This window comes from Triplophysa rosa, linkage group LG6 (assembly GCF_024868665.1).
Source record: "Triplophysa rosa linkage group LG6, Trosa_1v2, whole genome shotgun sequence".
Classification (NCBI taxonomy): domain Eukaryota; kingdom Metazoa; phylum Chordata; class Actinopteri; order Cypriniformes; family Nemacheilidae; genus Triplophysa; species Triplophysa rosa.
In genome coordinates this window covers 17,582,572-17,607,291 of record NC_079895.1, presented here as the reverse complement: position 1 = coordinate 17,607,291, position 24,720 = coordinate 17,582,572, and the positions used below count along the sequence as shown (strand labels likewise).

At 38.3% G+C, this 24,720-nt stretch overlaps 2 protein-coding genes and 1 long non-coding RNA gene across 3 annotated transcripts in view; 1 reads left to right on the top strand and 2 right to left on the bottom strand.

The window, feature by feature from the left end:
- Positions 1-9,084, bottom strand: part of dars1 (aspartyl-tRNA synthetase 1) — a 46,397-nt gene extending 37,313 nt beyond the window's left edge. The window contains exons 1-4 of the mRNA XM_057335760.1: positions 8,934-9,084; positions 6,313-6,415; positions 673-702; positions 510-567 (exon numbers count right to left, since the gene is read on the bottom strand). Coding sequence (XP_057191743.1) covers positions 510-567; positions 673-702; positions 6,313-6,415; positions 8,934-8,956 — 214 coding nt within the window. The 5' untranslated portion in view covers positions 8,957-9,084. The remainder of the gene's footprint in view (positions 1-509; positions 568-672; positions 703-6,312; positions 6,416-8,933) is intronic.
- A 2,644-nt stretch (positions 9,085-11,728) lies between these two features.
- cxcr4b (chemokine (C-X-C motif), receptor 4b) lies at positions 11,729-13,806 on the bottom strand. The gene is made up of 2 exons (XM_057336026.1): positions 13,691-13,806; positions 11,729-13,264 (listed from the first exon to the last, which is right to left on the bottom strand). Exons 1-2 carry the CDS (start codon positions 13,703-13,705, stop codon positions 12,212-12,214), a joined length of 1,068 nt encoding a protein of 355 aa, XP_057192009.1. The 5' UTR covers positions 13,706-13,806; the 3' UTR covers positions 11,729-12,211.
- Positions 13,807-13,886: 80 nt separating this feature from the next.
- Positions 13,887-24,345, top strand: LOC130556108 (uncharacterized). Its single transcript, XR_008963182.1, has 5 exons — positions 13,887-13,948; positions 16,435-16,502; positions 20,226-20,273; positions 21,650-21,791; positions 23,886-24,345. It is a non-coding gene; the product is annotated as an uncharacterized LOC130556108 (long non-coding RNA).
- The last annotated feature ends 375 nt before the right edge of the window (positions 24,346-24,720 follow it).

The window sequence follows — 24,720 nt, the reverse complement described above, 5'->3', positions numbered from 1 at the left end:
GGTTACTCACCTCTCTGTCCGACTGCAGCACAGCATTTTCAAACGTACGCACATGTACAGGAATATCTGGACCACGGCCAATCAGAGGGGGGTCCGCCCTTCACTATCTCTGATAGGTTTAGACCACGATATGGGCCTAATGTGTCTGTTGTTGAACCACAGGGAGACTTTTTTTTCCCTCCAACGGCTGGTCGCACCGGTGCGACCTCAGAATTTACCATTGAGACAAAATTGGTCGCACTCTAGAGCCCTGTAATGTTTTTATTTACAGATATTAAGTATGAATTATTGTCGACTCAACAATAACTTCTGACTATGAAGCAACTTTAGAAAATATAAAGATTTTAAACCAACTTGCTGAATGTTTTCAAAATTCAAGACTTGTAAACAAATGGCGTGATGAGACATGCTTATTTGTGCACAGGGGGTCTCCGAGAGGTTCGCTGTTCCTTCAGCCGACCCCCAGCATCATTTCGGTGTAATAGGGTATTAAATACTTAGACACTGACCCAGTTTCTGCCGGGATTGAACCATAGGACAGACCCCATAGCGATCCTTGGCAAAGTCCTAAGTAGAGACAGAAAGAAGTGTGGTGATGAATCTTACAACATAATACGACTGATAACTGTCAGTAAATGTGATATCAAGAGAGGGTAAGTGAACACAACTCACATCCTCATCGGCTTCCTGCTGATCTGCGGCCTGAATCAAAGAGAGGAACTGATTTCAATCAAATGTCAGGCGTTTAGAGAATTACTTTCAGAATGAGGTAATAATGAGCTGTAACACATGTAGACTATTCACATCCTTAGAAAAATATATTCAGATGGTTTCTGCAAACACAAATCGAACTCTGATGGATGTATGTACATTCGAGAGCCAAATTAAAATATAATCAAATATAACATTTCTTGTGCATCCCTGTGGCACAAGTAGAAAAGAAGTACTGTATGTGACACAAACTGCCCATTAGCTCACGTGGTAAGAGCAGTTGATGACAGAACAGGAGGTTGTGGGTTCGGTTGTGGGTTCGAGGCCAGCCTGAGACTGATGATGTTGGTGTGTTCAGAGCTTCTGCTCCTAAGACCATGAGCAGATGGTTTATATCACACCATACAGAATGAAGGAGTTGTGTGGAACCGAGGAGGAAAATACATAATTCTCAATCTCATGACTCCTGACATTTATTCGTTCCTGTATCTTACTTAGAGACCATTGCAATGCAAAGGTTGTGAGTTCGATCCCAAGGAACACACATACTAAGACATGTATGCACTAAATGCACTGTAAGTCACTTTAGATAAGAGCAAATGCATACATGTAAATATAAGTGTATTACATTGTATTACCACACTGCAAAAAATGACATTCTTACTAAGTGTTTTTGTCTTGTTTTGTAGTACAAATATCTAAACATTCTTAAATCAAGATGCACTTTGTTGACAAGAAAAGTGACCTAAGATATTTAGCCTCTTTTTAAGAAGAAAAATATAAGAATTAAGTATGTTTATGGTAAAAACAAACTAAAAAATTTGCCAATGGGGTGAGAAAAATAAACTTGATTTAGGTACTGGAGAAAAAGGTAAAACTTAATTCAAGTTTATTGTTCTCACCCCATTGGCAGATTTTTTTGCTTGTTTTTACCATAAACTTACATAATTCTTATTCTTTTTCATTAAACAAGACTAAATATCTTAGGTCATTTTTCTTGTCAAGTAATTGTATATTGATTTAAGAAGTTTTAGATATTGTACTAAAAACAAGACAAAAATGCTTAGTAAGAATAAAAAAATTTAGCAGTGCAGGGCTCGACATTAACGCTTGTAACGTTAATGTAAAGTAACGTTAACTTGGAGAAAAAAACAACAACAGTGCGACATATATGTCGAATAATAAGAATAGGGGCATTAGACAGAGCTGCGTGTTTGTGTGAAGTGCGTTTGTTGTGGTTGTGCTTGTTTGTGTGTGACCATGTAACTTCTGAGTGAATTATGTGCTCAGTTTGACATACAACACAAGTGTTGGTCGAGGATTTACCTCTGTCTGCACTGTATGAGGTTATAAACACATGAAAAAAAACGTTTATTTTACGAGCGTTTTACTGTTTGAGGGACACTACCTGCAAACACACAAAAACTCAAGCGTCTTCCCGAAGACCCGTCAAAATAAAAGTCCCATTAAATTGAACACTCAGACAAAAAACACTGTAGTGTACTATAGTATTTGTTATTGAAAATTGTAGTGCCCTTGTAGTAAATTGATAAACACTGTATACTAAAGTTCAAAAACACTATAGTATCTAAGAATTTTACTGCAGTTAACTACAGTAAATACTATAGTATACTATAGTAATTTATGTGGACAAATATACCACTATTGCATTGTTAAAAATGAAAAACACAGAACTTAGAAAAATTAAAACAAATTTAGGTAATAAATGTATCCATCTGTATGTAACATTAATGTCATTTGTCATTTACCTGCCTATTCATGATGAACTGCACTGGCATATTTTTTTTAATGATGACAACAGACGACTTGTGCTCAGACTGTTTGGCCTGTGGTACCAAACTTTAAACCTCTGTAGCACCAGTGCTATGTGCAAAAAAAGTTAACTTACAGCCTTAACATTAATACGAATTACTGCTTACCTTTGTTTTATAGCAGTCATGGAGAGTAGGCCTATAACCAAATTCAGGCGGCCAAAGCGGACACTACTTAAAATGCTTAGAAGTAGGGATGCACCGAAACGAAAACACTTGGCCGAAGCCGAACATGATGTGAAACACTTGGCCGAAGGCCGAATAATATCGAACACCGAACATGGTTTTTTGCATTTCTTCTATTTATTAAGCTATTTTTTTCACTATTGCACAAACTGAATAGTCAAAATGTGCTTTTTATAATTTGTCTTGCTTTTCAATAAAATACAATACAACTTAATATAAAATTGAGCAAAACAAAGTAAATTCAAACAAAAAATTGAGCCCTCTCCCTTCATGAATAGCCTATATTAATTAGGCCTATAAGTGACTGCTAAAAGAATGTAATGCAAGTTACTCTGTACCCGTACAACAAAACAGTTCATTAAAAACTGTCATTCCACATTAGGCCTATAAAATAAAAATACGAATAAACTAAAACTGTTGGATTATTACAGGCTACATTGCAAAATGATTTGAGAAAAAAAACATCCAATGCAAGCAATACGCCCTTTTCACATGACGTCACGCATCTTCCGTTCTGCCGCGAAGCAGTGTATCATTACTTCTGCTAGCACTCCAGTTCATAAGGTGGCGGTAATGCACCTGATTTGCCTGATTGGCCTGATAATGCACCTGATTTGCCAACCGCCAGTAAAACTCAAGAAGAAGAAGTTACTTCCGCTAGCGCCTCAGAATGGAGTTTACCAAGTGGCTTGCACATCTGCCACAAATACTAGATGATGTACAACGTCTTGCAGACAAATTTTCGCTAACGACAAGATCAAAGCTAGAGAAAGGATACAAATTCTTCGTTGAACAGTACCTGTCTGATTATGAAGGTAAGTGTTTTCTTTTCTTTTTGTGTTAGCGAAGGTGCTAGGATAAGTACTTGAATACCTGTTCTGTCAGTTTTTTTTCTCACTGTTGATAAATTCCAGCGCAACGGCAAAACGGAAGTTCTTATTCTTCTTCTTCTTTTTCTTTTTCTTCTTCTTCTTCTTCTTCTTCTTGTTTGTTGCAAGACGAATGTTATGATACACTGCTTTGCAAAAAGGCGGAAGTTAAGTGACATCATTGTGAAAAGGGCGTATTCTGACTGATAACCATTTCAGTTCACGTCTCTCCTCCAAACCCCGCCCACAAAAGATGACTGTTCACTCAGAAGGTGTACTCGTGGCCAGGATGCACAGAACATACTTTTACAAGTTGTTTAGTACAGGGAACTGTGTGCACGCGATCACTGTATGATGTCAAAGGATGTCGCGAGCGGCGGGGCTACTGTCAGACAGCCCGCTTCCGTCTGAAGTAAAGTTACCGACCGGTAAAGACGCTTTCATTCGGAAATTTACTTCCGTGTGGCAAGTCCCGTGCTGTGTCTTTCTCTGACACTTTAAAATACTCCAAACACACACACGCACTGCCAAAATGTTTGCGGCAGTAATAAAGCGCACGCGAGTCTCTGTCTCTCTCTCTCTCTCTGTGCTGGTTGCTGCTTGATCGTATCACGAGTCATGTTCAGTAAAATTTATTCTGAATAATATTTCACATATTCGGCCGAACACCGAACTTGCGTTTTTTGCTATTTTCGGCCGAACATTTTCGGTGGCCGAACATTCGGTGCATCCCTACTTAGAAGCAAACTTGACCAATCTAAATCCGAAACAATTATATTGAGAATTCAAATTTTTTTTTATCTTTGGACAAGTAATTTTTGTACTCGAACAAGTGAATGACAAATTTACTTGTCCGAAGCACAACCACATGACAATTCTTAATGTCAAGCCCTGATATTACATTAAAATATATAGTGGCAATCCAATCCAGTGTCTGTTAAACTGTACCAGAAACAAACTTCAGGAATGACAGTTACACAAAAGCAATGTGAAAGACTGAGAGACTGCAAAGACGCATGAAAGTAAAAAAAATCGGCTTATTCCATCATATATTCATTTTTAAACTAATGGTAAACCAATGAGATTTAAGTAATAGGCATGCTGCCATGTTTGATTTTACCGATATTGTGTGTTCGTTTTGGTTTCAAAACTTTCAATATGTTCTGCCCTATGTTTGGACATAAAACTCCACTTTTATGTAAACATCGTTGTGTTCAGCTGACAAAAGAAAGTGACATATGGTTGTGTAATAGATGAGAAAAATTTTTGGGGGTTAACCATTTCTTTTATATGCAATACTGTTGTGTCTGGAATAGTGTTGTCACGATACTGGAATTTCTAACTTCGATACAATACCTAAAAAAATATCGATATTCGATACCATTTTCGATACCACGGGGAAAAAACTTCCATAACAATAAGGCCCTAAATTTTTTACATTTTATTTAAAGTTAAATTAAACAAGATTAGACAATGCGGTATATTTTTACATTATTTATTAATTGTTAATCTGATGTTCATTTTACTAATACATTTATTATTTAAAATCAAAGTTGTATTTGCCAGTATTAATGGACCAGTGCTTACATAAATAGTTGTATTTTTTAACTAACATTTAAAAGAGATTAAAAAAAACTTGAACAAATGTATTGCTCATTCTTTGTTCGTTAATGTTAGTTAATAGCCTACATTAATATGATTACAATTTTTTAATTTGGCTTTTATTCACATTTAATCATTGATCAGCGCACATATAGACAGAAACGCAAACTTTAAACGCATGAACTGTTGCAGAGACTCCGCACTGGACATCTTTCTAACATTAACAACGTTTAACCGGAGCAAATGAGACGAGTGGATGAAATCATTGAACAGCGCACACACATAGAGCGCTATGGTAAACACGGAAGTGCAAACGTGTATCACACGCGAGAACTGTTGCGGAGACTTTACCCACACCAGCATCATTTCAAACATCAACTTAACCAGAGCGAACGAGACGAGTGGATGAAATCATTGATGAGCGCACATAAAGACAGAAACGCGTGCATTAAACATGAGAACTGTTGCGGAGACTCTGCAAGAACATAAACAACATATAACCAGAGCGAATAAAACGAGTGGATGAAATTATTGATCAGCGCACATACATAGAGCGCGATGGTAAACATGGGAAGCGTAAACGAGCGTGCACCAAGCGCCAGATGTGTTACTGAGACTCTGCACTGGCCATCTTTTCTAACGTTAAAACTTTTTAACTGCCCCAAACGAGTCAAGTCTGTGAGAGGAGGCGGAGCTCTGTTGTCACTGCGTTCACGTGCAGTGTGTGTCAACTCACTGTCGGAAAAAAGAGAGAGAGCGGGAACGTACCGTAGCTGGTATCGACACGTGGGACATGCGTATTGGAACCGTCTCAGATTTTTCAGTATCGATACTTATCGAAATATCGATATTTTTGACAACACTAGTCTGGAATGCTCTTAGTGGACAAAACATTGAATCTTTCAGTGATGTCAAATAATGGAGGAATATAAGGCAGCACAAACAGCGCTGAATGATGGCCTAATTTACTCACATAATGGTTTTACATCAATGATTAGACTGATTCTGTATAAATGCTGCTTTGTTGAGGAAGATAACACACTTATAAACACAGGAATTCCCAAACAACAGTACCACCCAAACGCCACCTGTATCTCCAGCCACACACTAACCAGCTTGGCCTGTTTTTCGGCCTTCTTTGCCGCTTTCTCGGCTTCCTTCTGCTGTTTCTTCAGACCTTTCTTCGACTGGCCCTGCGGCTCCTCCTCGCTGGCTCTGAAACAGGAAGAAAGCACATAAACAGCCCTGTCAAACTCCCATCTTGTTTTTCCCAGCTTCCTCCCGGGAAGCTCTTCTGATAGATGAGGGAAAAAGCATTCCAACCTCGGTTCACACACACAGCATCCCGCTGGCTTTTAAATTCGCAGGTTCTTTTATCTATTGTTTCAACACGCCTCCCCCCAAAAAAACCAAGAGAGGCTAAATTAGACTTTCATCAGTGATATTTGGTTGTTTACGCATCTAATGTGATTTAGTTACAGCGGTACAGGAAGAATTATGCTTAGAGGATCACACATGTAACATCTCTCAGGAGATGTGAGAAACATGATTGTAACAATGATAAGCAAGAGACGGATAGTCGGATACACTGTCATCGTCATATATTTTGTCAGCAAAAACATGTCAACATTGTTTACACAACAAAGATGGAGCAGAAAATAGAAACGTTTTCATTTACGTACACGTGACAGCGTATTGACAAAACATCTCAGTTTACAGTTACAAAGTTTACTGATTACCAAGCAGGACAACAGTTAAAGCAAAAACTACAATTACACAGAAGACCCCACAACTGATCACAGGGCAAAGGCTAAAAGAAAAGACGTGTTCTTTGGATCTCAATGACCATTTCAAACTCTCTGGACATTACACGTTTCAGGGTAACAGGGCTGAACAAGCACTCTTTAAATATGGCCATTACCATTCAGTCAATAGATTACCTGGTTTCCTCAGACTAATTCTATTCTACAAAAAGCTCTGGATGTTAAAAATGACAATTCCTCCCATGAATGGCACCATTTAATTTGAAACCTCGAGAGTAACAGGTGGTCAACAACATGAGCAGGCAAAGCCCCATTTCACGCTTTGCCCCCAGACAGTTAACAGAGCTTATTATTACACTTTCTTTACTAATTGCTCCAATGCAGAACAAACTGTGAGTCCTTTACATAGTCTTACTCTTTATCCAACACTGATCTACAGAGAACCACCCAACATACCAGAACCTGGGCAGGCAACCATATGGCAGCCCTGAGGCAACACAAGATCAAGTGCCTGTACACAGCGCTAAGAAAATTTAAACACAATGAATCTGTGAATGTCTTCCACGAAAGACAAGCTGCCAAGTCGACAGCGGTCCAGCCGCGGGCACCGCTGAGACCTCAACCGTGCCAAAGTAGGCAATAAACAACTCTGCTCCCCCCACCACATTATGCATTAACACGTAACAGGGGCTGAGGAAATAAAGGGCCACAGAGAAAGCACGGCCCGAACGGTTTTTGACTGAATTCACGGATGAGAGCATCCCCCAAAGCATCATTGCAATTTCTGCTGGCAGGAAATTGGAAGCGTTGGGGCAGACAGAAAAGAATAAGAATGCTGCCGATAATTAATGGCCTGTGCCAGATTCTGGTTATGTATTTATACATAAACAAGAGGCCCAGGGCAGAGGAGGGACATGAAATAAGTGTGGAGCTTTCAGATGCCCTCCACGCCACCCCAGATGGCAGCTGCTAAACCCAAGAGTGGTCAAATGACTCATCAAATTACATCTTATATATCAATCCTTTTTGTTCACACAGCATTGCTTCAGGCGCACCACAGCCAGTTAAAAGTATCTAGAATAATAACTGTATTAAGTCAACGGCAATTATACAGCCGAAAAGACCTACATATCTGCGGTTTATCATAGGCTGTGCTTTTATGACCAACAAATATTTTGCTTTCACTTTGTGATATAAGTATAAGTGCTGTTAAGTAACCAGAAAGTCAGGCAGTAGAATGACTGCTAATAAATATTTGCATGATTTGATGCAAAAATGCTTTTAGCTACATGTCAATTGTGTTCCGTTTAGTATAAAATAAAATATTAACCTTTAAGAACTTCAATTATGCAGGACAACTTTCTGTATACAGTAGTCTAGTTTGTACTACAACTACAAATTCTAAACATGATTCCTTGCTACATATAGAAATTACTACAGTGGACCGCTACAGTATCACTTCAAAGAAAACAAAAACAAAAATTAAGGGGTAATCAATTATTACTACACACACTATATACATTAACTGTATTGCATTTACAGAAACCTATGCATTCTATAGGCAGCATAAGTAAATAAAGCTGATTCCCCTACATGAAAGCTAAAATAATTAATACATTATTTATTAAATATCCAACTATGTAAATAACAACTTTAATACATACATACACTACTGAAAAAGGGATCTATCATATTTGATATTCTGTTTAATTCAAGCTAAAGTACTTCATGATGACAGGTAACGTAACGTTTGATTTTGCCCGTGTAAAGAATATTCCAGTCCACATAGAGGTTTACGCAGGCATAAAAACTAAATTGTAAATATATCTGAAGATTGTGCAGCTGTCTTGTAAAGATCTCCAAACTGCTGATGCAATCAGATGAAACTCAATTAGCAACAAGAAATGGTAACAACTGCACTAAACACAAACAGTAAACATCCGCAAAAAGTAATCGGATTGAATTCTCACCCTTGAACATTTTCTTTAGTCATAGTTCAGCTGTGGGTGGATGTGGTGAAATAAAACACTCGATGTTTAAGATTTCAGCTGTGCTAATGTGCAGTGACAGTCAATGGGAACGGAGGACATGTGGAAAAGAGGAGGAGGTATTTTGCTGTTACATCATTCACAGCTTCCTCAGTGTTCCGTGTAGAAACACATCGCCACATTAAAGGTTCCTATTTGCCGTTTTATCCGCACGCTCCAGCTTACACATTTTGATAAATAAATATTGTTTGAAAATGTTCATAAATTCCGCATTTAATGTTGCCATGTCTATTTTTGTGATTATTTTAATGGAGCCGTTTCATGTAAACTTCAAAATTCTCACATGTTTTAAATTTTAAGGATCTTGTTCAAGATCTCAGTTTGGACGAATTCCACTTTCAATTGTTAAAATCTTTTACAACCTTTTCAGAGTTTTATATGTATCTATAGCTTCATCATTTAAGTCCTGTGTTTAATAAAAACATCTGTATTTTTCTCACTTTTTGTTTGACATTATTCAAGATCATAAAATAATTAATTTAAACAATCATAAACATTCTTTTGAGTTGTTGACTGTAATGTTTGTTGTGTTATGGGGCAATAAAGTCTTTCATGAGCCATTGATCACAGGAGGTTTGGCTGCATGTCTTCCTCGTCCTAATTTTCCAGCCAAAACAATGATATATTGGTTAATGCAAGTGAGTAAGGGGGTAGAAATAGAATTTGTTTAATCAACTTTTACAGGCCTATCAGGTTTCTGAATGAATTTTCTAAGTTGTAGATGTAAAACAGCAATTAATACGTTTTTTTATTTCATTTCACTGAATTGTTAAATATTCTTTTGACTTTTTTCATTGCACTGTACCAAGGGTAAGCATTTGTAACAAACCCGTGACAGGAATCTAACATATAAAATTGATTACATAGCTGATATAAATCTACACAATATGCTTCTTTCTCACATAATACATGTCCTCCGAAATTATGAAAGGGCTTGTGGATGAGCTTACCCAGATAGCACAATCCATCTGGTTTACGTCTATTTGAGGTCTGCATTTACATCTGCAAGACATCTGCAATACATAGTTTGCTCATCTGCAATACGTCTCGGAGACGTCTGAACATCTGTAAAACGTCTGCTAAAGATCTGGAGATCTGCGTAAAAACATCTGCTAAACATCTTAGAAAGAGCAGCTTTATTCTAAATCATAAACATCTTACAGACATCTTCTAGATGTCTATATGACGTCTGACAGCAGACATCTCTGAGACGTATTGCTGATGAGCAAACGATGTATTATAGATGTCTTGCAGACGTCAAATAGACGTAAACCAGATGTATGTGTGCTATCAGGGTAGCATCTGCTTGTGGCCTGTGGTGAGTTAAAATGGGGTTAGAAAACAGGTTAGCTATTCTTTAGCAAATCTCCAGAAGCTCCTTTTGGTTCCTTTCTTTTCAAATGGCACTTCGGAAACAGGAGAGATAGTCCAGCTGAGCTTAATGGAGTGTTAATGGTGCTACATGGCTTTTGAGGAGAGCTCTCATGCTAATGACAGAACCATTCCTAAACATTTCCAAATGAACAAAATGCACCATTGCTCTATTTCTGGCCTCTTACTGTGAGAGCAGACAGTGAAAAATAACCATAAAACTTAAAGTCTGATGGAGGGTACTTCACACCTCATTGGACCCTTTAGAAATGGTAATTCTAACCCATTGTGTTAAACATGAGATAGATCATTGCATTTAAATCCTTGAGAATATCTATGTCCTGCCCTGGGTTTTATGGTTACTAACTTGGATCTGTTACGTAATTACTATTCATCAAACAACAGACCACAAAATGATGCTTGATATCTGTGTTGTACTGCTAACAGGTTAAAAGTGCACAGGTCACAAAATCTCACGCAAAACATGTCAAGAAAATGAACTGACCATATTTCACTTCAGAATCAAATGTAAAACAAGGTATCGTGTAATTTTTATAGCCATTAACAACTGCATGGTGACATATCTTTACGGCAGCTGAACTCATTCTCTCAATTTTCATTATTTTAGTGCAACGAATGATTCACATTCTCATGTTTTCTTTATTGCAATATGAAGCAATGATAGAAAAACATCATGCACCAGTATATTTACTAGAATGAGAATCATAGAAAATAATGAACATAACAAATGTATGTCAGGCAGTTGAGGGTAATGAGAATTTGGGGTAAAATGTAGTAATTGCCCTCATAATGTCAGTGTCATAAATATGAATCATCCTTAAGTATCCTAACATTACTTACTATTTTTAATTTCATGTAAAATATTTCTGGGACATTCTCCTAACAGGCTTTTTAAGATCCACCCAATAAAATGATAGTTTATTTTATATCTGTAAATAGGACTATACTGTATGTGGCACTATATTTTTATGCTTTCAATAGTTACATCTTGTTAACTCCTTCTGCTTGTTATCTGATACAACCACTGAACTCCCAAGGGGTGGCCAATTCTGCCCCTTTGTATGCTGATTGGTGTCTTGTATCAGATGTTGCTTAAGACGCTAAAGAACACAGATGTTCTTAAAATTACAGACCCTTTCCTCAGCCATACTGTTCAGTGGGAGATCAGGTGGAGCTTTTGTTTTGGTAACTTGACAGACCTTCACTCCACTTCTGCCCTGCCCTTCCCCCTAAAGGGGTGTGGTGTGTGTGTGTGTGTGTGTGTGTGTGTGTGTGTGCAGTCACTGCGAGTTGTAAGATTACACTATGTCAGACATCATTAAAAGTGGTGATTTAAAATTTTAATTATGAAACAAGTAAAAAAGCAACAACTCTGGCATGCTTAAATTACAAACATTTAAAAAAATACAGTGTAAGCTACAATTTTAATAAATATCAAAAAGCTTCTCAGAGAACAGCAAAAGCTAAGTGCATGCATACACACAACAGCAAACAAGGAACTATGTACAAATAATTTACACTACACATTTTAAAGCAAAAGACTATGCAAACGTTTGCTAATAAAAAACTCTGGTAGGCAAGGATACAGACTTTTTCAAGGCTCTGCCTTTAGGTCCGGTAATAGATATTTAAAAGTACTAAGTTAAGTACTACTAGAATTTAAAAAGATTAACTTAAGTACTTGAAAAAAAATGTCTTAACAATTATCAGCAACAAATTGTTCACAAATGTACAAAGTGTAGTAAAGTCTTTTTTTTAATTAAAGCTTAGTTATCCACGTAAAAAAAGTTTTATATACAAAGTGTCCATTAACTAGAGAGTACACTCGATGACTCTGATTCAGTCGATATAGAAGAGATCTGTCCTCTTTTCTTAGTCAACATCTTGTGACCCGATTTACTGCTGATGCTCAGAGCGTTACGGGCAGATTTACTGAACTTGACTCCCAAGAAAGCATAGAGGATGGGGTTCAGACAGCAGTGGAAGTAAGCAAGCGCCTCAGTAATGAAGATCCATTTCTCCAGACTCTGTTCCAGGAAACAGCTGGGAGATATGACGTTCAGCATCATCAGAGTGTCCACCAGGATGCCGGCACAGTAGGGCAACCAGCAGGTGAAGAAGCAAAGGATCAGAATTACGGTTGTCTTTAATGCTTTCTTCTTCAGAGCCTGACCCTTTGAGTTTTTGGACAGTTTGGAGATGATGATACAGTAGCAGGTCATGATGATCAGGCCCGGCAACAAAAAGCCAACAATGATGTGCTGGAAACGGAAAGCGGCCTTCCACACCACGTTCGACTGCTGCGGGTAGGAGAGCTCGCAGATCGTATTTTCGCCAGCGGTGCGGACTTTGGCAAACACAAGATCAGGCACAGTGAGCAGGGTCGCAGGTAGCCAAACTCCAAGATAGATCACTCTCTCTGACAGCAGCTTCCTAAACGCCTGGCTGTTGGTGGCACGAACAACGGCAAGATACCTATCCAGGCTGATGAAGGCCAGGATAAGCACGCTGCTGTACAGATTCAGAGTGTAGATCATGTTGACTGTCACGCAGAGAAATCCCCCAAAATGCCACCCTCTGGCTGCATCCACAGCCCAGAAGGGCAGAGTTAAGACAAACAACAGGTCAGCGATGGAGAGGTGAAGCCTGTATTTGTCAGTCATGTTCTTAGACTTCTTCTGGTAGCCCATCACCAGCACCACGAGTCCGTTGCCAACAATTCCCAGGACAAAAATAATCCCGTATACAGTGGGGAGGAAGATTCTCTGGAATTCATTGCTCTCTGCGATGTCACAAAATCCGTCGAGGATGTCAAAGTCTCCAGACCCGGTGTCTGAGCTGTTATCGTCCAAAATGATGTGCTGCAAAAAAAGAACATGAACATCACGTTATAATCTTTCCCACGTAAAAATGAACAAAGCATGAAAACAGAATCACGGTTTTATATATATAAAAAAACTTTAGAAGTTATTGAAACTACATGCAAAATCTAAACGCCTGACGCCCATAGCGCAGGTTGCGAGACGTGATAAATAAGGAAAACATATAAAACTACGAATTTAGTGAAACATCAGCATCAGTTTTACTAACATTACATTAGTTTTACTAGAGCAACCATAGTCCCCACAGACTTGACGTTTTCAGTGTTTCACTATACGATAAACATAGTTCAACCAGGATATTTGTAGTAAAACGATGTTAACAAATGCTAATCACTTTTACTATAATAAAACCACGGTTCACTTCTCTAAGACATAACGTTTTATATTTTGGTTAAATCAACTTACGTCAAAAAAGTCCATGTCTTCAAACAGACGCGCAAATATATCCACAAACACCTCAGTTAACCGAACTCCAGCACAGAATCTAACTAAATTGTTATACCAGCAGCATTTTAAATAGTCCCCCCGAAGACCCAAAACACGCCCCTTTTATTCGAACAAGCGCGGCGGGGCGTGGCTGACGCCTCCAAACAGATCACAAGTGACAACCGCGCGCAGCCTTCGACGATACGGTCCTTATATCTGAAAGTTTGACTCATGCAGGTGAGAAAAGTAGATTGTGCGCAGACGTTTGTTGCTATCGATGCGTACTGTTTGCAAAACAAGATTAGATAAATTCATAATTCCTTTGTATTTGGTATCTCCCCCTTCTGCTTTTATGACAGCATGCGCTCAAGCTGGCGTTGACTACACAACTTTGCATGTAGTACGTTATCCCAGCATGATTTGACAATGTACATACGAGCATTGTGTGCTTCGTTGGATACAAGGACATGTAACTTTTTGTTTACATGGTCAGTGTCACCCATTATTTGATAGGTATGGTCCGGAGGCTTTATTGGCCTGAATCTTCATTAAATAGCTCTGAAAGTTTTAGAGGCACAACGGTAAATAAAGGAAAGGAAACTAAATTTAAAACCATTATTTAAAACTAAAAAAACTATAAACAATTTTTTGGGAATAAATGCATTACCATAAAAAAATAAACGCATGTAAGTTTAATTACAATCAGAATACAAGAGATACATTCCTGTAGCTTGAGAAAAACAAGCACAAAAGTCATGGGTTCAAATTCACACACGCGCACGCTGATAATATGTATGATTTGAATGCACTGGAAGTCTCTTTAGATAAAGGTGTCTGCCAGCCGTATTTGCATCCATGTTTTCGTTTCATAAGGCACACTGAAGATTTTCCCATCCCCAAAAACATTAATATCCTCCCTAACTTCCCAGCAGTTCTGTTTATGATCTCATCATGTTACTAGGGTTAAAAACAGTGTGAAGGCTGTTCCTTGCGGTCACTTTAGGCTTTGTAGTGTGATTTACTAGATGCCAGGACTCCTATGTTCCTGACTGCAATTTGTTTCGTGCAAAACCCTGATTGTTGAAGGACTCTGAGCGATGAAAGAAAAAGGTCACGCAGTCGCCTCCATCATATGCCTAGACTAACATTTCATGACAGATACAAACTCTCTGTGGCTCTGCTAAATGCGTGCCTCAGCACACTCCCGTTCCTTTGAAACGTGAGATTGTGTAATTTATTGATATTTATTCTTTTAATATCCTATAAAAACATTTTAGCCCTACAATCAACTTATGCTTCAATATCATGGATAGTATGGAGCGTTCTTTTAGTCGATCCATATAAAGTATTGCTTATAGAGATGCTGCACATTGAGTTAGAGCCCTGTGGAACATATACAGATGGAATTCCTCTGCGGCCATTGTGTTATTGTGATACATCAACAGCATGGGCCTCTGGTGAGTAATGGATACAGAACAAAGGTGACTCAGGAAAAATAAAAGTAGACCTAAAAGTGCTTGCTGACAGATGATGACATGAGAGAAATTTGATGTATTTTTTCTTAAGGATCATGTAACTGTGTCCAATAACAATAAACACTTGATCCACCACAGCTTGCAGTTCAGACACTTGTACGTGTAGAGATGTCCTTTAACTGATGATATAAATCCATCAGCAAAGATATTATACATTGTAGCACCTACAGATCTGTCCTCTTAGGCTTATTCATAACAGAACAGGAGGACAATGCAAACTGCAAACCATTACATAATGCCTGCTAGCATTAAAGTAGTCTCGTGTAGCCAGACCTTCATACTGAAGGTCTGGAACTTATCGCCGCTTTCTTTGGCCAAGGCCCGCCCAAGAGGCCATATGACTGACAGGTAAAGCAACCAATCATGTTTCGTTTTGTGCCGCGTCATGTTTAGAGGCGTGGAAATGTCCCCGCCGTAACAAACCGGTGTACATTCACAAACGTGTCAAAAGTTAACAGCAACAAAATGATTATAAGTTTATGCCGTAAACCTTGCATACTTTTATAATTAAGCTTTTAGTTGATCGTGATGAATTCTTATAGCAATCGTTGTAAACACGACAGCTTACTTAGATCAGACGGCTTCGTGTTGTTTCCAGGCAGACCGTTAAAGAACACGGCACGGAAATCTCCCGGAAATCCTGTGAAATTCAACCAATCAGATGACGACTTCGAACATGCTGAAGTGTTTCCAGAAAAGTGTGCCGTATGCATCAGACGTTTAGCCAACAGTCCGTGGGCGTGACGTCTGAGGCTGAGACTAGCATTAATGTGATGTTAAAGGGATAGTTCACCCAAAAATGAAATTATGTCATCATTTATTCACCCTCTTGTCATTTCAAACCTGTATGACTTTCTGTCTCCTGCAGAACTCAAAAGAAGATATTTTCAAGAATGCTGCTAACCAAACAACATCGGTACCCATTTAATTCTATTGGATGGACACAAAACCAATGCAAGTCAATGGGTGTTCCAACATTCTTCAAAATATCTTCCTTTGTGTTCCGTAGAAGAAAGAAAGTCATACAGGTTTGGATGTCACTTTTGGAAGGCATTCTTTTAGCAGACTCACAATAAGTCAAGGTCCAAGGCTATTAGGACGGGGCTGTTTGTGCAATGGAAGACATGGCCATGGGGATGTATTTGGGTGATGAGTTTAAAAACAAGGATTTTTTTACATTTCTTTCAGGTGATGCAGAAATTACTTCATGTCAAACTGTGGGATGTCAGAGTATGAAGAAGTTAAAACACTGACAGGTAATTTCAGGATGAATTATTAACTCTGTAATACCTTCATGTTTTGTTTTCTTTCGATTATATGAGTGAGGGTCGGGAGGATGCGTTTCACTAATCAGATCCCAAATCTCCCCTGTGAAACACAAAATATTCTGTCCTGAGAGCCCTAAACACAATCTGTCTGTAGAACGCTGTCTGTACCGAGCAAACAAAGGATTCATGTGCTTTCTGGATTCTAATAAAAAAATGCAAGGAGAGGCATGGGAGCAGTAGAGAAGAGAACGAGCATGATAATAAGGTGAAAGAATGCAACGGAGATAAAGAAAAAATGTGTAAAGTCTCCAGAGAGTCGACAATGCTTGTTTTTCAGTCACAACTCATTCGTGGCCATCAGCAAGCTAGCTGAAGATTGCATTCATAATAGTATGGGCTCAAGTATCAGCGCTGGTTCACAAGACAGCACTTTCTGAAAAATATGCAACGATACATAATTAATCATAAAGTCAGAGCTTGGGGCTTTCCAGCAATTACAACCCAGCTGTTTGTGTCAAGTGGGTGTTTGATGCTTAATGATTTTCTCCTTTGATCTGACATTGAAAACTCCAAGCTGGCTGATTTGCGTTTTTGTCACCTTGTTTTTCGAAAAGCATTTAAAAGTAAGCGGGGTGTTTATAGATGCTTAAAATATGTGAATTGTCACGGATCATTATAATAGAGAAATGACAACATTCATTTGCATGACAGAAAACCCAGATAATGATCCTCTTTAGTTTGTATTTTGGAGAAAAGGAGCAGTTGTGTTATAAAAGCAGCTCAAAATGAATTCTTAAGTTCTCTAAAACTTCTGCTGAACTTGAACTGAAAAAACATAGGGGCTTTCCATACATCTCACACCTCTGCTCTAAACTGTTAATTAGAGATGTCAGATTTTCTTCTAAACTGGAGGTGTGTTTGTGACCAAGCTGGAAAACACCCATCTTTACCCTAAAATAAAAATGGGTCGTGTTTATTTTTTATAATTTATTACTACAGCTTTCGATTACTCGAATGTCTTTCTTGTTTCAGCTTTGGGGGAGTTTGTTTACGCTGTCTGCAGATCTGCATGTTGGATGGCTGTTGTCTTATTTCTTTCAGCATCATTTGTGGTTGTGTTCTGCATTTTTTCCCTCCCTCCTATCCTCAACAAGAGCTAGTGAAACATAACCGGAGGAATGACACGATAAGATTTGCCCATTCATGTTCTAGCGTGGTATTTCTGAACATGTTTTATAGTTGAATGACTCTACTCATATCATAAAGCATAGTTTCACATTTCATTTTATGTTTTCACATTTTTGTTGGGCTGAGTGTTTTGCATTTATGACATTGAGACATCAGTACTCTGTGCGTTTAGATTGCACATTTAGAGTTTGGTTTGTAACATATCACAGAAAGGGTTAGGAAATGTCTGAACGTAATTTTACAAGATTGTTGAAGAAAAATGATTTGAACAATGGAAATTTTTAAGGACAAAGGTTTGCCTTATCTTCGAAAGGCACCTCTTTAAACTTCCTACTTGGGTGTGGGTGGATGTATTGACTTTTTAAAAGCTCTTCCTCTTATAGCATTAGGTCATGGGTAAACGGCGTTGGGTTTTATATATGGTAGAATTTGGCTTAAATGTGCATTCATAAAATCTTTTTTGTAATTTTACATTCATAATTTAATAACACTAATAGACACTTAAAAATGTTGGGTTGGTTTGGGTCAAATGGACAAACCCAACAGTTGGGTTAAACTAACCTTTAAAATTCTAGGTCAGTTTAACCCAATGGTTAGGTTTGTCCACATTTGACCCAACCATGGGTTAAAACAACCAGTAATAAAAACACACTCACTGATTTTCACAATCCGAAAAGTGGACTCTCACTTTGGCGGTTTTCTGCATGTTGTTTACACGTGAGCGACAGCGAAACCATATAAAACAGATAGTCACATGTTGTACCATTAGCTTCGTGTGTGGGTGCCTGATTCGCTGTGATAATTTACAACAGGAAGTACTATGGTTTGCACAAATATTATTCACTGGCACATTTTCTGGCCCACACGTCCTGACATGACATGAGGTTATAGCTTAGAAAAAAAGAAGCGGGTAATGAAAAAGAAAATAATAGGCAGGGTAAAATGAAATTTCAAATGGTGACACTTCCCCTGGGCTGTTGGGTGAAATTTATATTTGTGATTGGCTCACAGCCCAAACAAACCACAGCAGTGGCTCACGAGACTTAACTTGGATGACATGAAGTCTGAAGGGAAGGGTGTTTTCTGTTTCTCCATGATAAGTTCCTACCTTCTTAACGTCTAAATTGCGGTTTAGTGTGCAACACTGAAGTTGGGCAAAGTAACTTTCTCTGAGGGGTGGCATATGTGTAATGCCAGCCTTGAGCTGTTGTGCTAGTTAAATATCCATTCAGTTCATAACTTAACTTGATTAACACAACAATCCAAATGTCTGTTTAGGTAAAATGACCTCCATTACAATAAAAAAAAAGTAAAAACCAGTTGTTTTATTTATAGACCTGTGTCTGACCTATTAATAAAACCCATTGTCTGCATTCAGCAGGAGTGCAACCGCATTGCCTGTGACAGAAGGGCTGAGAGGTAGTCGCTCCTTTTGCCCTCTTTCAAGTGTCCCCTGCTCTAAATCCCCCCATATGGCCAAAGTGGCTTTAAGTAGTGGAGAAAGGGCACATCAAACACATGCTCGGCTTACTTCTGCTTCACTTGACTCAGATAAGAGGGACGGTGCACCAGATGACAGCTCATAGGACCTTATGAGTAGGCGAATGAAGGAGTCATAAGCACGCTGGTAATGAGCATTCAGGGCTCCCACAATGCAATTCAGAGCTGTTCATTATTTATTAGCCTACAAATGTGGGATTAATCTCATGTCTGTTCACATTTAAGGGTAGTCACTCAAATTTGATAATTCTTAGACCAGTGGGTCACTTAAGTGGTGAATCACAACCCAAAGGTAGGTCAAGGACAACACACAAGTAATGTTAAATAGAAATAACAAAATACATTTAAAGGCGGGGTGTCCGATTTCTCTTAGCCATTGCTGATGTTCAGATCACCAAAACAAACACACCCCTACCCCATCTGTCGCTTTTGTCAGCGCTCGGCTCGGCTAATGTCCGTCCTGTGCACTGTGCACCTTACTGCTGATTGGCTACAAGGCTGTGTTGGTACTCGGCCCGACTCAGTTGTCTAAAGCGTAATTCGGAAATCGGTTATCCCGCCTTTAACTGTGTGATCTCTGTGTGATCTCATGAAGGTAGTAATAAATAGGCTTCATTTTTAAAAGGAAGGAGAAAATGCTTTTCATATCTTTATCGTTGTGTTTAAAGCTGTCCAGTTAACCGCTATTGGAACAAAGTCATTTTTCACTTTATGTAACATTTAGTCTACATTTGCTCTCAAGATGTGTTAGTGCTATAAATCACACCACTTATGCCTTTGTTTCCGCAATTACAAAACGGACACTTTTCCTATTTACACCAGCGTCACACTATGGCTAGTAATGTTGCAAATTGTTGTCCTATGCACTTCATGTTTATACTTTTTGGTTTAAAGATCATTTTTTGTAGCTTTTGTATGTTGCAAAATGTAATTTATTGTTCAATGGGGGTCTTGAAAACTGCTGGCATCTGTGCTGATGCTTCAAACCCTTACATCACTCATTGTATACTCTCATTTCTATAGGAAGCCATAATGAAATCTGGAGTTGCAACATCCAACGTGTAAGATAAGGTATTTATACTGTACATATCGCAAATGTATTAATGTTTTATTATTTTCCCATACTCCACTTATAATGTTGTAACTTCTGTGCCTTTTATACTTCTGTGTAAACATCATCTTCACATTAAACGAGCAACAGCTTTTAGGTTTCACTTACACGTAATTTTTAACTGGCCCATGTTTCAATAACAGCTTCTTTGTGACAGGTTAACAAAACAATCTGTGTAAAAAACAAATGTACAGCACAAAATGTGAAGACCAGTCTGAAATGATCAAGGCAGATGCCACATAAAGTCAGGAGAAGGGCAAGGTTTTGATGTTCTTTTGTCCAAAAGATGTTTTATGACTTTGACTTTATTCACCTTGTAGTCCGCCTTTCCATGATGAAAAGCAGTGGGAGTGGCTTTCCTGATTTTGCCGAGTGAGAGATGTTCTTGGGTCAACATCATTGCTGACCCTGGAACAACATTATAATCAACCAATCAGATTTGAGGAATACGTTTACAGTTCATGTGAACTTTACAACTATTTAGGTATTGCATTCATCATTTCCCTTGGATTTTAGTGATAAGTCATATAAGAACATCTCTCACTTATCAAACATAAGTTTGAGGCAGTGGGAGCACCATTTGAAAATGCGTTTTTAAAATAGAGTTTAAAATATATTTCAAAATTAATGAAGGTGGGGGGGTCTTCAAAAAGGGCTGAGCCTCAAGTTTTAGCAACACCCTTGCTTGAAGCTCTTTTATCTCTGAAGATCAAAGAAAAATTAAGTCCCCACGGTGTACTTCTTTAAATATTATATTTTTTGGAGTAGGATGGTTGCCTTTCCAAACTGAGCACCAGTGCTCCTATAGATTATAATGTAAAGATATTTCTTAAACACTACTCTGACTCATCCATCATGATGGATGCCCATACATGCTTTGTTTTCTCCGAGATCTGGTTTCCTAAGTTCTGAAAGATGAGTCCAGAGCTATGGCCAGCAGCAAGCAGAAAACAAATGATTTTATCTCTGTGCCTCATGCGTGGAGGTGAGAGAGAAAAACAAGCTGTTAACATGCCTTGTTTTTGTTCCTCAATTTCATGGGCCATGATGTATAATGATGGGCCCACAGTGAAACTCTTGGCATAATTATAGGCTTCTCAACTGTCTGAACTTCTAACTGTGATGCCTGACGGCTGTGTGTTAGCAGTACCAAGTATTCTGAATCATTCACAGTAACATGTACATGTATGCATAAACCAGACTTATTCATACTTGTGTACACGTATCAACTTATTGTTGATTTTATACATAAGATTCTAGATTGTACAAAATCCAAATTTACATCTTTTGTGTGTATTAATATCAACAAGTAATACTGTTTTTTTGTACATCAAAGTGTGACACTGAAAGGAGATTCCCATTAAGCCTTTGGGTTGAAAGGTAAACAGAGGACTCCCTCTCCACCCCCGGCTAAAGTTTCCGCCTCCTGGCTTTTTCTGCGGACAGACTGGGATTCTTGCTCTCAGCATTATGGCTTTGTAAGTAATGGCTTCTTAGTTTATTTTGTTTTGTATTTCAGTTTCCTTGTCTTCCTGTTATGGCTTGTTAATTCTGAGATGTCTTCGCTGATAAAGGTTGCTCCCACTGTGCTTACAGTGAAACTTTCTTTTAACAATTTAAAGAAAATCTTGTTTTTTATATGTGCTAACTGCCTATTTAACACACTGTCTTATGTGTTGTTTGTTCAACAGACTGAAATAAGCATTCTGCCCTTTTCCACAACACAAAGAAAGCAGTCAAACCCTGTAGGCTGGGGTCTTTGACAGGCAGTGTACAACAGTGTTCGATACTTGAGGTTATCAGAGTCATCTAAAACACACTGAACATAATCTATCAATGTGAGATTAACATAATATTAGGACAATGAGACTAGAATGTGCGTGTTTTAGCAACAATACCAGGGTATGGGTTGTGTTGGGGGTGGGGGCAAACCTCTGCCCAACCAATTAAGAACCCCAAGACAGTCAAAACAAAGAATTGGGGGTTGGAAGGATGGGTCTTAAAATGAATAGTTTTAATTGTACATTTCTGCAAAACCAATGACTGACTTAGTTACATTGCAATACTGATTCATTATAGTACACAGAACAGTCTATGTGTTGCACATATGCAATTTACACAGTTTTGTTCATTGTTCATTCAAAAGAAGTGTCAACCTGATCTCAGGAATTCGTAACTATTTTACGAGGTGGCTAATTCCTATAAATGTATGAATATTTGAAAAAAGCAATACTAAGACCCCTCCCCTAAGCCTATAACCGCCACTGGCACAAAAGCAAATTGTACAATAACATACTAATAAGATCATACGAATTCATACAAATTATTTACCTTGTATGTAGTTGTGATGGAAGTGTTTACGTTTTGTCGTATCACATCGATCGCTCTAAACATACACTACCAGTCAAAAGTTATATAACACTTTTTTACAGATTTACAAACAGTTTGCGGCAAACGCATCTTTTGATGTAAAAAAAACTACTGTCAGTATTTACCAAAATTTGCAGTGAAAAGTATCGTTGAAAAGGCGTGAAGCTGTTTTTAAGACTGACCTTATTGCATATGCATTTGTAGGGGTTTCCTTTTCAGCTACTTTATGGGAAAAAGAGTATTTGAATAAATCACGCAATGCGATTTACTAAGGTAAGCAGATTGCATTGGTAGTGTGGATATTCTTTAACCACCCAGATATTGGCCACCGTGTAGTTTTTAAAACATCACATTCTTCTGTCATGCCTCATGCACACTAATGTGTTTTGAATTAGCGCTTGGTTTCCATATAACTGTAAGCCCCTATTGTTCACAGCCAAAGTCACTTCATGACACAGACAGTTTGACAAGGGAAATCTTGTTCAGGCCTCTTTATTTAAAGCACAGGAAAGTGCTCTTCACTCTCACTTCAAATCAAATCAATGTCTGATCAATCACAGTCAAAGCCTTCAGGGTGGCAGCAGGGATCAATCTGCCATTTTCCAGGGTGTCCACTGGCTGCTTATATCTGGGTCTGAGGCCGAGGCCTGTCTAATTGAATTAGCAGGGCCGCGTCCCTGGGGTGGCTTCCATCTGGTTTTATATGTAACTGACAAGAAGTGACTTGAGGATACATCAACATATGCAGCTGGTAGTCCGGGAAGAAACTGAACACTAGAGATGCAAAACAAGACATTGTATTTTGCTTCATTTCCTTGGCACGTTTCGTCATGCATTTTGAAGAAATCATGGCAAACAAAGAACAGTGTTAGAAACTCTTGTGATGAAAAGTCAAACAGACTTAAACAGTTTAATAGTTTTTCTCTGATTTAAAGTATTTTTGTGTCAACAGTTCTTTGGTATCCATGGTTGATATTAATTAAACGATTCGATGTTATCAATCCAGGTGATAACAGCAGATGTGCTTCTAGGTTATTACTCAGACTGAATCACCTTTTATTCACCCTCACTGTCAGACAGGCTTCCAAAACTTATTGCTCAACCAAGTTCTGACTTCTTTTGTCTTTGCCTCCAGACACCCATATCCTATTTCTTTGCTTTCCTTTCTGCAGAAGATGGATTATTCTTTTTTTTGCTTTCAGGTGTTCCTGAGGCCATCTGGACCACTTTTTCGTGTTTATCAGGACGGTCTTTAAAAACTGAGCCAGCAAGTCATTAAAATTAGGCCTGTCTTCATTTTGATCATGTTTTCAATGCACTATACCATTGTTGGGGAATGAACAGTTTCTGGAGCAATTGGAGTACAATGTTATGTTTTAGTATCATTATGTTTGTATAAAGCAATCATCTGTTATTTTGTTACTCATTCTCAAAGTCAGGGGTTTGTTGGGTTGGCGGGTAAAAAACCTAAAATTTGGGGGAACTTGTTCAAGCCAGTAAGCCACTGTCTGCCAACCACACAGAATACCATGGCAACCACATAACAATACACAGCCTAACAACCACACGTTTTTATGCATTGTGGGGACTTTCCATAGACGTAAACTCTTTTCTACTGCACAAACTGTATATTCTTTTTCCCTCCCCTAACCGAACCCCAAACCTAACCTTCACAGAAAACTTTCTGCATGTTTACATTTCCAAATAAACATAATTTATTTTAATAATATATGATTCCGCTTGGCTTTATCTGTCGTAAATTCAATGTTGTATACCATTTTTATGCAGACGATGCACAACTTAATCTTCCACTGAAAGTAGGTGATGATGATGATTTAGGTGATTTGATGACTTGCTATCACAAGATTAAGCTATGGATGGCTCAGAATTTCTTACAATTAAATGAGGCTAAAACAGAATGCCTAATATTTGGTTCTTTTACACCTTCTTTAAATGCGTTATCTGATCTAGGTCCTATTGCTTCAAATTTGCACAAGCAAGTTAGAAACCTGATTCTGAGCTTAAATTTGATAAGCA